The sequence below is a fragment of the Triticum urartu genome, chromosome 7A (genome assembly GCF_056163025.1).
Source record: "Triticum urartu cultivar PI428250 chromosome 7A, HENAU_Tu73, whole genome shotgun sequence".
NCBI classification, from domain to species: domain Eukaryota; kingdom Viridiplantae; phylum Streptophyta; class Magnoliopsida; order Poales; family Poaceae; genus Triticum; species Triticum urartu.
This window is the reverse complement of record NC_141879.1, coordinates 59025112-59037831: the sequence shown is the minus strand read 5'-3', so window position 1 is coordinate 59037831 and position 12720 is coordinate 59025112. Positions and strand designations below refer to the sequence as shown.

The 12720-nt window shown below is 45.0% G+C and overlaps 1 protein-coding gene across 1 annotated transcript; it reads right to left on the bottom strand.

Annotated features, from left to right (window-relative positions):
• Positions 1-4859: 4859 nt before the first annotated feature.
• Positions 4860-7325, bottom strand: LOC147957725 (uncharacterized). The gene has a single exon (XM_087531842.1). It carries the CDS (start codon positions 7323-7325, stop codon positions 4860-4862), a length of 2466 nt encoding a protein of 821 aa, XP_087387968.1.
• Between the last annotated feature and the right edge of the window lie 5395 nt (positions 7326-12720).

The window sequence follows — 12720 nt, the reverse complement described above, 5'->3', positions numbered from 1 at the left end:
TCTCTTTAATTAGTTTTATGTGTGCTACCCCACCTTTTTGTCTCTCAGTTCTACTGCAGCAGTTGGTTAGAGTCCTGACAGAACATTAGGACAAACAATGCACTGTTACATCTGTTAAACAAAATTTAATCTCTGACGCGCTCTTGGAACGAATCTTGAAGAAGGCAGAACAACATGGTGGACTGGCTAGATAAGGCGGTGTAGCGTGGATGCACCAATCCTTGGTATAGAAAAACCACTCTGTGTTATGACATTTCATGATATTATTAGTCCTTAAGTTGCACATGGAAGTTTTTGTATCAAAGTTCCATGAGCAATTCCATGTTTTAATCAAATGGTTCGAATCAAGCAATTTTTTTAACTCCACAAAATTAAATGGGCCCAATTTCTGAATTTTCCCATGGGCCACCGGAAGGACTGGACTGGCCCTGGGCACGAGGAGTAAAAAATTTGAGGGGCTAAAGACATTAAGGGATTTGCTGGGTTCGGTCTAACCTCTCGAAACCACATTTTTATTCCTCTAACCACGGTAACATAAGGATTCAACACTCTCCACACCCTGCAACATACGGACGATAACTGCAGTAACCTTGCTCCCACTGATGTCCCAACGTCGCTAAAAGAAATGCGCCTGAAACCTGTCTGGACTCGGTGCCTTTCATGGGGAACATCCAAAAATACTAGCGTTCTTCACTTCAAAATCAGTGGGGCTAGAAGTTGTTCTCTCATTGCCGATGTGACCTTTACAAGTGCAGTATCAATAACATCTTGCAACCCGCTTACACCCTCTGAGCTCTAAAGACCCTTGTAGAACTCAGTCGTCAAGTTACCCTTGACACTTTGCTCCTCAGTCATAGTCTTGTCTGATAAATGGAGCTGAGTGATCATATTCTTCTGTTTCCACTTGCTGGCGAAAACAATTTGTGTTCTTATCTTGCATTGGGATTCAAACCACAGGCAACATGTAAATCGTTAAAGACGAGTGCTGGCGACGGATGGATCCTGCTCCACTAGAAAACGTTCGTTTTACCAATGACCCCTCATTACTGACTGGCCCAGGACCATGCGTGAGTGATGAGCATTAACACTGACCGGACATTCCAAAGGCTTAAGTGATATGGCCCTGAGGGCTTGACTAGTTCGTTACATTTTGCGAGTTGATGTGTATTGAACTGAACCTACGTAACAACTTCATGTATCATTTGGAATAGATATTTAATGAACATTAACTCGTGAATATTTTTCAAGTAGTGATCACAATGTTCATGAAGAATTTTAAAATTCATGATTTTTTTTCAAATCCACGAACATTTTATAAATTTTTGTACATTTTTTAAGTCCATTCAACTTTCTAATTCATCTACTTTGCTAATTGGATATAGCCGTCAGTAGGTACTTTAAAAAATGAACATTTTTTAAATTCGGGAAAAATTAGTTGGTGAAGATTTTAATAAAATTACGAGTATTTTTAAAATTTATGAACATTTTTTAAAAATTAGCTAGCCATTTTTTATTTTACAAACTTGTTTCAAATCTATCAACATAGTGTAGCAATTTTTTTCCTGAGTCTGTAGCTATTGCTGTTTTCTAGACGAGCAAGTGAAGAAAACCAAGTGAGGTAAGAGGAATCGGCGATCCGCAATACTGCTAGACCAGCAAAGAATTAATAACTTCCCAAATTATAATTCTCTCCCCCACTCAATTTAACTGGGATGAGCCCCTTCATCCCCCTATTATCAATCATAATCCCGCACATCAGCTTGTTTGTAAAAAGTTTAAGTAACCTTTTGTGGATGTAGCATTACTAAGTGAGTCTGGCAGCCCTCTCGAAAATGAAGATTTTTCGGCCTGGCCCACAGTACGATTTAGCGGCAATTCGCCACTCAAGGTGCAGAATAGGCCGTGCCAATCCCATCACCCGATGGATACACCAGCTGACCATTGTAAGCTTTTTCACAGATGAACTTTAAATTTTGGCGGGTCTGGGATAGGCAGAGGTCACAGATCTTCCTGGGAAGATTCAAGAGGTTGAGTAAGTATACTGTTGATTTCAACCTCATTCATATGACGATGAACTGTAACTTTGGTGTTCACCTTTGTAGAAGGAATAAAAAATCCATATTATGTATCTTGTATGTGGACGGATAACCCCCGAAAGTCTCTTAGTCCATACAACACAATTGTAACTATGCTACTTTTAGTTGATATCATTGCTCTTTTTTACAGGTGTAAAAGGAGTTTTATTCTATGATAATAAAGTTACAGTTAAGCGGAAAGAATACATCAGTACACATGGGGCCTCTATATAGCAAGACAGCGGTGGCACATTCAATGCGGATGTTTCTCGCCGGACAATCAGCTACTCTGAGCTTTTCAGTAATAAACTCCCGAGCTTCTCTCGGGGCTTCGATATCCAAAGCAACATGACCATATGGAAAACAAACAAGTGACTTGTCTCTGAAGATAGATTGGGCTATAGACGAGTCCGACTGCAAGATGACCGGAAGCTCGGTGTGTTGCGCTGCCAAAGCCATATATCTTGTATCATTGCATTTGTCTCAACTTCCAACACGTCATTGCAGTGGAATAAGAGTCTGTAAGAAACAAACATAACCGTCGCATCATGGTGTCACAAGATCATACTAGCGGCGGCTGTAACATCGACTTCTGAAAACGCACCATCCATAGAGAGCACCACCTGACTCACCGGAGGAGGTGTCCAGGGTGAGGGGATTACATCGTTTCTTGGTTTAGGTACAACCATTTCAATTACTCGTGGCATCTTGCCTTCTACATTTCCACTGTCCGGCACGTCTGAGTTATCCAAAAACAAGATCCGTGAGAGAACCCTTGCCTCCTCAGCGATTTGGAAGATATGGCCATCCATCTCGTTTTCTTGATGCGATTCTGGCCATCGGATCAAGCCCCAGACAATCTGGGCTGCCGGATCGATCTGGAGACCCTATAGCAATGAGTAGTTACCTCCGGCGGCAAAAGATGGCATGCCACTGCGTGTGAATTCGGTGCCCCGCCGAGAGCATTTTCGTCTTTTCACGTGGTTGGATGAGACGAGGGAGGGCGACTGCTGCGTCTTCGTGCTCCCAATCGTCCTCCTCCCCCTCGCGCATTCGTCCTCTCCCCCCCTTGCGCCGCCATGGCGCCACTCCTGCCTCCTCACTTCCCTTGCCCCGCCCTCCCAGCCATGTCTCTTCTCTCCATTACAGGTCGCCAAGCTGCTGCACTCCTCTTCCTCCCTAGACGCGGCGCATGAGAGGGTGGGAAGACGACCTGAGGTCATCCGCCTCTGATACACCTGAGGTCAAATCCGGCCGCCTCCCATGCCGTCCCCATTCAGCACGAGCTTGCCTCGTCGTCATCGTCCTCCCCGAGTCCAGCGACGATTAGCACGGTCATCCCTCCCCGCATGACGGTGGGCGAACGAGGTGCATGTCTCTAGTGACTTCGTTGTGCCTCCCTCCGGTTCCGTGCTGGCTGGCGGCGAGGTGGCCACCGGTGAGCTTGCTTCTTGGTTGCGACATCATGTCCGTGCTGGGCGGGGCGGCGCTGCAGGACCTGCTCGTGCGCCTCGCCGACGCCTACGGCGGCGCCACAGGCCGGCACTTCAAGGTCATGTACCAGCTATGCGACAAGGGCCTCAATGCGCTCATCTCGGTCTCCTCGACTGAGGACTGTTGGCCCAGACCCGACGCCGAATACTTTCCGGTGACGGTGATGACCGACGATAAACGACGACGAAGCAAAGCGATGCTGACTGTCTTGGTTCCTGCCCCAAGCTGGCTCAGCCCGACGAAATACTTTACGCCGAGATGCACGATGTACCAAAGTGCAAAGGTAGCCTTCTGCTAGTCGATGAACTCCTGATCGATAGCTACGGCAAGCAACACCAGAAACACGTGAGCGTACACTACGGCCAGCCGGCCGGAAACCAAACGCCACCACGCACACAAAGCCAAGGTATTGCCATAGGAACGTGACGTTCCTGATTCTTTATTGCTTCTGATCGGTACAAGTTTACAAGGCTGGTTGCACGTATATAAATAGCACTAGCAGCTAACTAGACCAATCCTACTCGGAGGCTAACTCCAGCACTACTCGGATACGTACATACATTATCAACTTGGACACGTATCAATATTGAAAGGCTGTTTTCGTGTTTAATTCCAACAATCACCCCCTAAATACGACGTCGTCATGTTACAGCTCCGACGCCGATCCTTCTTCGCATCTTCAAAAACTTCTCTCGATCCAAAGCCTTGCTTAGCATGTCCGCCATCTGATCATCGGTGCAACTGTAGTTGACCTTCATCTTACCTTCTTCTATGCAGTCCTTTATGTAGTGATACACCGTATCAATGTGCTTGTTCCTATCATGCCGCACTGGGTCTCCCGCGTAGAAAACTTTAAGACTTGCTATCAACATTGAGCATCACCTGTTTCGGATCTCGATCCAAGAGATCACCGTGTAGCCTCCCTAGCCACACACCTTGACACGCCGCAGCGGCCGCTGCAATATACTCTATTGCATCAACTACAGTTACTTTACTCTTCTTGCTTAGCTCAAGATGAGGTTTCATTGGGGCGTCAACTGGATTGCAATCTTTCATGGCACGGCTTTCAAGTACCTTGTTTGTGTATACCTCCTGGCATAATGTGATCCCCTCCATCTTTTGATGTACCTCTATCCCGGGGTAGTAGCTCAAAAGACCGAGATCATCCATCTTGAAAAGCTCTTTCATCTGTAGCTTGAACTTTGCAATCAACTCTTCATCTGCTCCGGTAATTAATAGGTCGTCGACGTAGATGCCAACTAGTAGACGATCCCTTCCTTCACCTCTCTTCTACATTGCATGCTCTAGTGGGGCTTTCTTAAATCCAAGAGAAACCAATGTCCGATCAAGTTTGATGTTCCACTCCCGAGGTCCTTGCCATAGCCCATACAAGATTTTATGTAACTTCAGTACCTTGTGCTCTTCTCCCTCTTTGATGAGACCCGGTGGTTGATTAACATACACATCTCCTTCTAACTCGTCGTTCAAAAACATGGATTTTACATCCATATGATGTATCTTCCATGATTCCTGAATCGCGAGAGCGATGAGTAGTCTCACCGATTCCATCCTTGCACCGGGAATGAACACTTCTTCGAAGTCCACACCTTCCTCTTGCACATACTCTTTCGCTACTAGCCTCGCTTTGTGCTTCACGGACCCTTCGGCATCTTTCTTGATCACAAATTCCCACTTGAAATCCATGGCTTTTTCATTCTTGAGAAGATCCACAAACTTCCATGCATTATTGTCGTGGATCGACCTCAACTCCTCTTCCATTGCCTGACGCCAACATTCCTTCGTATTTGCGTCCTCCAAATCCGCCGGTTCCTCGACGCTTACTAGACACCGTCGTCCACTCCTTTTCACCTTTTCCGGGTCAAGCGTCCGAAGAGTTTTCTCCGAATATGGGTGTAACACCGGTTTAAGATGCATGGGTGTAGATGAAGTTGTCCTCGTCTCCTGTGTCTTTGGAGACAATGTTTCATTTTCTGCTATGCACTGTTCTTTTGGCAAAGCAAAAAATCCATTACATGCTTTGCATGAAACATCCTTTCGGCTGCTAGCATGGTCATCTTGCGTGACTTCCCAAACTGGACTTCCAGCCGCCACTAATGGTGGGCCTTGCCCATCTGCTGTGCTGCAACTTCCGCTCGGTGAGCCACTAGGTGACGACCTTAGCACACCACTTGAGCCACAAAACGCTCCTGCTGGGCTGCGTTCCTCCAGTCGAACAGACCTCTTCTCTGGTTGGACTACACGTCTGCCTGTTACTAGCCAGCGTGGCACGGCTGCTGCGCAAGTGCCACCGGACTCCATCAAGTCGTTAATGCTTTCAGAACTCCTCGTCCATGTTTCACTTGTGCAAGTCACCGCATGACTCGATGCACCGGCTTCCGGCACGGCCACATTTGCTGCATACGTGTCTACTTTTGCATCAGCATATTTTGATACGTGGTCTTGAGGCGCCACGTACGCCAAGTTGACATTCGTGTCCGTCGCATCGACACAAATTTCAGAATTACGTCCCGTGCCAGTAGCTTCGGCACAAGTTTTGAAAATACCAATCAGGTTTGTAACAGGGCTGCTTCTCCACGGTCGAGCACACGTAGCTATCGCTTCATCCGCTCCAGCAAAGTTGGCACTTACGTCCATAGCACTGACATAAGTTTCGGAATCACTCCCCGCATCTGTAGCTTCGACACAGGTTTCCGAATCGCGATCATGATGGCAAACTTTTTCTTCCACGAGCGCGATAGTTTCTTTAGTCGGCACTTGAGATTCAGGATCCTCCTCGTCCACCAGTTTACACATCAACATCATGTCACCATCATCTCCTTGCTGGGCAATGAGCGCCTTCTGCTTCGGTGCTTCCTCGCAGTCAGCCTTGAAGTGACCGAGGAGGCCACAGTTATAACACCTCACTTTCCTGATGCCAAACTTTCTCCTCGGTGGTGGTGCAGCCTCATTATCTAAGTCGTCGTCCGAGTCAGCGAAGTTCTTTCTCGCCGAACTCTGCTTTCCCTTCTTCTTGCTGCTGCTCTTGGACCCGCCTTGCTTTTCAAGGGCGATCCACTGCGCCTTTGTGAGCATCACAAGCTCGTCGTTCCTCCCGTCCCCAAGATTGTACCGCATCCGCTCATCGTGAGCCTTGTACCGTCCGACAAGATCGTTGATGGAGAGAGTCGCGAGATCGACGCACTGCTCGATCGCCGTGACAATTTGTAGGTACCGGGCAGGGGCCGCGTGTAAGAACCGCCGAACAACCGAGGTCTCCGTGAGGTTTTCTCCAAGCGCGCGGATCCGATTGACGAGAGTAGCCACCCGTGAAGCGAACACATCCACGGACTCATCGTCGCCCATGACCAAAGTCTCGTAGTTTCTTAGGAGAGTTTGGAGATTAGCTTGCTTGACACGGGTGTGTCCGTCGAACATGAGCTTCAGCGTATCCCACACCTCCTTCGCCGTTGCTTTGGCGATTAGGTGCTGGAGGACATCCATCGGCATCACCGAGTAAATCACCGATGCTGCCTGCCGATTCTTCTGGTGCTCGGCTCCCTTCTTCTTGAACGCGTCGCCTCCGGGATCCACCGCGTCCCATAGCTCGTTGGCGCGGAGACCACACTCCATGAGGGCCTTCCAGACCCCGAAGTTCTCGCGATCAAATCGTGAGTACGATGAACTCGCCGGAGCAGCAAATATTTTAGCCGCACCGGAGTACTCCGCCAGCTGCTTGTTCTTCTCGTCGTCCGCCATGATCCTCCGTTACTAGAAGATCAACCTTGCTCTGATACTAATTGTTGGCCCAGACCCGACACCGAGTACTTTCTGGCGACGGTGATGACCGACGATAAACGACGACGAAGCAAAGCGATGTTGAATGTCTTGGTTCCTGCCCCAAGCTGGCTCAGCCCGACGAAATACTTTACGCCGAGATGCACGATGTACCAAAGTGCAAAGGTAGCCTTCTGCTAGTCGATGAACTCCTGATCGATAGCTACGGCAAGCAACACCAGAAACACGTGAGCGTACACTACGGCCAGCCGGCCGGAAACCAAACGCCACCACGCACACAAAGCCAAGGTATTGCCACAGGAACGTGACGTTCCTTGATTCTTTTTTTTTGACAGAACTTCTCCTCCTTTATTCACTTAGCAAAATAGTGGCATCGTTTACAAGCAATGGAAGCAGTACATCCGGTGCCGAATCCATCCAGATAGAAGGAGGAGAAAACTTAACTATCCTAGCAAGTTCATGAGCTACTTTATTACTCTCTCTATTACAATGATCATAAATTACATGATTAAAATCTGACGACATGAAATAGCAATCATCAATAATTGCACTTGCCACCGAAGAGGAGTTGCCTGCTCTCAAAGCTTCCACAACCTCCATGCTATCCGAGTTGATCACGATCTTGCTACATCCAATGGTTCTGGCTAGATTCAAACCAAATCTGACTGCCAATGCCTCTGCAGTGACGTTCCTGATTCTTTATTGCTTCTGATCGGTACAAGTTTACAAGGCTGGTTGCACGTATATAAATAGCACTAGCAGCTAACTAGACCAATCCTACTCGGACGCTAACTCCAGCACTACTCGGATACGTACATACATTATCAACTTGGACACGTATCAATATTGGAAGGCTGTGTTCGTGTTTAATTCCAACAAGGACCGCGACAACATGGTCGAGGAGTACGACAAGCTGGCCGTCGCCAGCCCTAAGCTGCAGGTCTTCATCTTCCCATCTCGGTCGCGGCAGGGGGGACGAGGGCGGCCAGGGCGGTGCGCGGCTCAGGTACGTCGAGGCCGTCAACGGCATTGTGCACGAGGATAATATCGCCTACCTGTCATCGATGCAATGCTCCAATGGCGGGCCTCCTCCTCCGACCCCCGCTATGCCTTTTGGAGGAGGAGGAGGCGGCTCCCTGACTGCACTCGTCCCCTTACTGCCTCTCTTTTCTTAGCTTCATATTCACCTAATTGACGCGATGTTGCTTCTCTGATGCCTACTGTTCTGCAGGTGCCGATCCCAGTGTGAGTTGCCTTGTAAGGTCGGTGGTGGTGGCTGTTTGTTAACATGTATAGGATTTTCCTGCTGGTGCAGATGGAGTTTATGTTTGTTGTCAGTAGTGACAGTTCAAATAGATACATGTGTTATGTATGTAGTTGGATCTGGCCGAGCTTGCGAAAAGCATAAATGGTGTTGATAGTGTTATACGAATATGCATGCATTCTAAGGTTGACTAGAGAAGGGTCTGTAGTATCGACCGCTCTCTGTCGAAAATATCAAAAATTCATGCTGATGCTTGGCTTATGTGGTTGCATATTGACATGTGATAGGTTGAGTGCATCACCATCTCAAGGAATGGTCAATTAGCAAAGTGGGTTTCCACCAAAAGTAAGTTAAGGTTTAGTTCTGTTCATCTTGGTTATATTTAAAAGATTTAGCCAACAATACCTAGTGATCTCTATGTGAGATATTAGTAATGATAAAGAACTAATCAGCCTGATTTTATTTTTATACCGATGCATAGTTTATGTGGTTGCAGATCCACTTGCGATACGTCGAGTGGATCGCCATCTCATGTAATGGTCAATTAGTGAATAGGGTTTCCACCAAAGGTAAGTTGAGTTTATTTCTGTTTACCTTGGTTGTATTTAAAATAAGATTTAACCAACAGTGCATAGTGATCTCTATGTGAGATCTTAGTAATGGTCGATAGCTAATAAGTCTAATTTTATTTTTATACACAAAGACATGCAAGCAGATCTACTCATAAGAGAAAAGCATGAGTTGAATCATTAATAGGAATTGGCCATGTCGTTGATCTTATTGCCTCGGAAAGGAAATTGACTATTGGTCGCAGTTGTTTACTAGGTATACTAATTTTTTGCCTACAGATACTTCTATGATAAGCCTCTAGTGTACTTGCAAGTGAAACCATTAACTTGATGCTAACATTACCATGCATGCCAAGATCTATGTTTCTGTTCACGTTTTGTAGTAAACATATTGTTGCTATAGTTTTGGGCTAGAATTTCTGAAATGCACAAGTGGCACTAGCCGCTTTGCCATATTAATTATGTTTTCCGTCTAACCAAAATTTACACACATATCGTTCATAAGAGATTATATTTAGCAGCCTTTTGTAGATTGGCTGACATTGTAGTGTTCACTGGTTGCTAGATGTTCAGAAATCATGGCCTTTCTGTAGTGCATTTGTTATAGGTGGGCGGACTACTGAAGTAGTTGTATCCTGGCCTCTTGATTTTTACATGCTTTAATTGTCCTCTCCTCTCCGGCTCTCACCTCCGTTTCATCCTTCGCCCTGCTGCACTATAGGCGCTTCGCCGCCTCAACACCCAGGTTCCTCCTTCCTCTGTGTGTGTCTTGATCCGTGTTCTCTATAGCTCGACATAACATGATGTGCTCAAGTTCGAATAACAACACCCTAAATAATGCAAATAAGGATAGCTTCAATAAATGCATGTGTGATATAATCCATATATTATGTTGAGAAATAGATAAAAAATATGTATTGTGTTCTTTCCATCCGGTTTTAAATTCTCAAATGTACGGAGATTATATTACTTTTCAGTTCTCTGTGCTAATCAAGAAATTATCTTATTCTTTCTACGGGGGTGCGTAGCTTTGTTCTCTATATCTAAGTTACCAACATTGATAGGTGACAATACATTAATGATTCTGGGCATTGGTGTGACAGAAAGCATGGATCCAATTTAATTTATTTCCATGCTTTTCAATCCGCTTCATGCCTCCATCTCTTTAGGTCAGTACCATTACTATCTTGAAGATAAGTTTTTATCATACAATGGAAGATGGATTTATAATAGAACTGAATGTGCATTTAGCCATTTAGCATGTTTCTGCCTTGAAATGTTATGCATAATACCTTTATCCGGCCGTGAGACTTTTTTTACTCCCTGAAAATTGATTTGTTGTTTTGTAGTCATGCATCGTTCTTTTTCCTCCGTTGACACCACAATAAAAATAAGAAACACACAATTTGTATTGATATAGTTTTTCCTTCATAGGGCACCTATACCATTTATATATTCTAAGAGGCATGCATTTGATGAGCTTCTATAGAAGAATGCGTCATGTTTAATATTTATGGTGACTCCTATGCTTCATACGCAGAATAGATTTGTATCCCATTCACACATTTTTATATTTGCATTTGGTTATCAGCATCTTCGGGTATGTCATTTGGTTATCACCATTTTTAGTTTGCCTTGCCGGTTCCTTTTGTATTTTACCCAGGACGGATACCTCACATCTGTTTGATGTGTGAATTTTCCGTCTTGCTGCAGGTGTTGCTCAATCCGTCAGTTGCATCTAATTATGCGTTGGGCAACACATCAATTTGATTACGAGTCTATTCTGGTGCACACTCGTTCGATGCTTGCACCGTTGTAATTGCTTATAAGTAATCTATGGAATTCTTAACAGCATAAAAGAATGTTGAGTGGGAATGTCATAGGTTAGTCTTATTCCTTACTTTTTTTCGGTTCCCCTGTAGTTGCTGGTTTAGTTATTATGTTCAGTACATATAGTTTAGCTGATTATTTTGTAGAGGCCTTTTTTTGGAAAGGCTTCATCATGCTATTTGAATTAATGCCTTAGGTTAATAGAATTTGAACATATGACTTTTCCTTAGTGTCAACCATCAAAGGACTTAAAAGCACAATGACCGATTCTTAATGATATATGTGCATTGAAATTTATTTGGATATGTTGTCGTTTGATGGATTGCTAATAAATGACAACCAGTTGCTTTTCTCTCCTATTTTAGTTTCAGTGAACATAAATATTTTAGCTCACACATATTTATGCCAGATGGCATGTACCCATTATGTATTGGTTTATTGGGACGGATAGAAAAGAAAAGGCATAGCATAATCTCATAAACCTGTTGTAATGATAAATCTGTTGTATTTCAGCTTTTGTAAAGTTTCTTTGAATTAATAAAAAAACAATATTTCTGTCCATCCTAGAATCTATTCACGTGCTCAATATCAGCAGGCCGATACTGATACATAAATTCGCCATTTTGAATAAGTGCCAATGCGGGGATACGTTTTACTATTATTTTAATTCAAAACAAAAAAGTATAGAAGTTAGGAACAACATATAATCATATGGATGCATGGAAATGAAATAATTGGTTTGGCTGTACATTTGTTGCATATCTCAAGAATAAAAAAATCTTGTAATTTTTTAATCCAATTGCTTGCGTAAATCATTTACAAGAATTCTCTAATGTAGTATTTGGTCCTCCTCCCCTCCTCTTCTTAGTGCCTGCGTTCGATGAAGAAAAACTTGCAGATCTCCTTGGTGGTTGCTTGAATCTGGGCTGGATCTCAGCGGCACTTGCTCGACCTACAGGTGTCTCTTGATACCCTTTTTGCGGTTTAGTATGACAGGTGGCCGCGGTGTCTTGTTCTCACCAGATGGCCCCCCTCCGATAGTTATTTGCTCCAATATTTTTCATATATTCCAAAATAACTCTCTGTACATTTTCACCTCATTTGGAGTTGTGCATAATAGGTAGCTCTGACGTAGCTTTTTCAGGTCTAGAATTCCAGCTGCCAGCATTCTCCCTCTTTGTGTAAACCTTGCATATTATAGGAGAAAAGGCATTAGAATTACTCCATAAAGCATTATTATGCATGAAAATATTATAAATAATAGTAGGAAAACATGATGCTAAATGGACATATATCACAGTGAAACATGGGTGGAGTTGGGAGAGGTAACGGGAATGGGTCGAAGGGTGGCTGCCCCCAACGCCCGCCCCCCCACCTTTGTATAGGCGTGGAGGGGGCTGGTGGCTTGCCCTCCAAGGCCCTAGGGTCATTGGCCAAAGGGGGAGGAAGGAAACCCCACCATTCCTTCCCCACCGATCGCTATCCCCTTTTGAGGGACACTGATCTTATCCCCTTTGGATATGATACTATTCCTTTTAAGGGAGGGTCCTGGTGCGCCTAGACCAGTGTTGTGGGGAATTTCCCCACTACCCAAGTTCATGTGGGTCCCCCATGCAGGTGGGCCCCAGTCCGGAACCTTATAGAACCTTCCTGGTACAATATCGAAAAAATTGAACTTTTTCCAGAACCCCGA

What these genes read in the sequence shown, in the direction of transcription:
- LOC147957725 (XM_087531842.1), bottom strand. Translation starts at nt 7,325, where the DNA reads ATGGCGGACGACGAGAAGAACAAGCAGCTGGCGGAGTACTCCGGTGCG.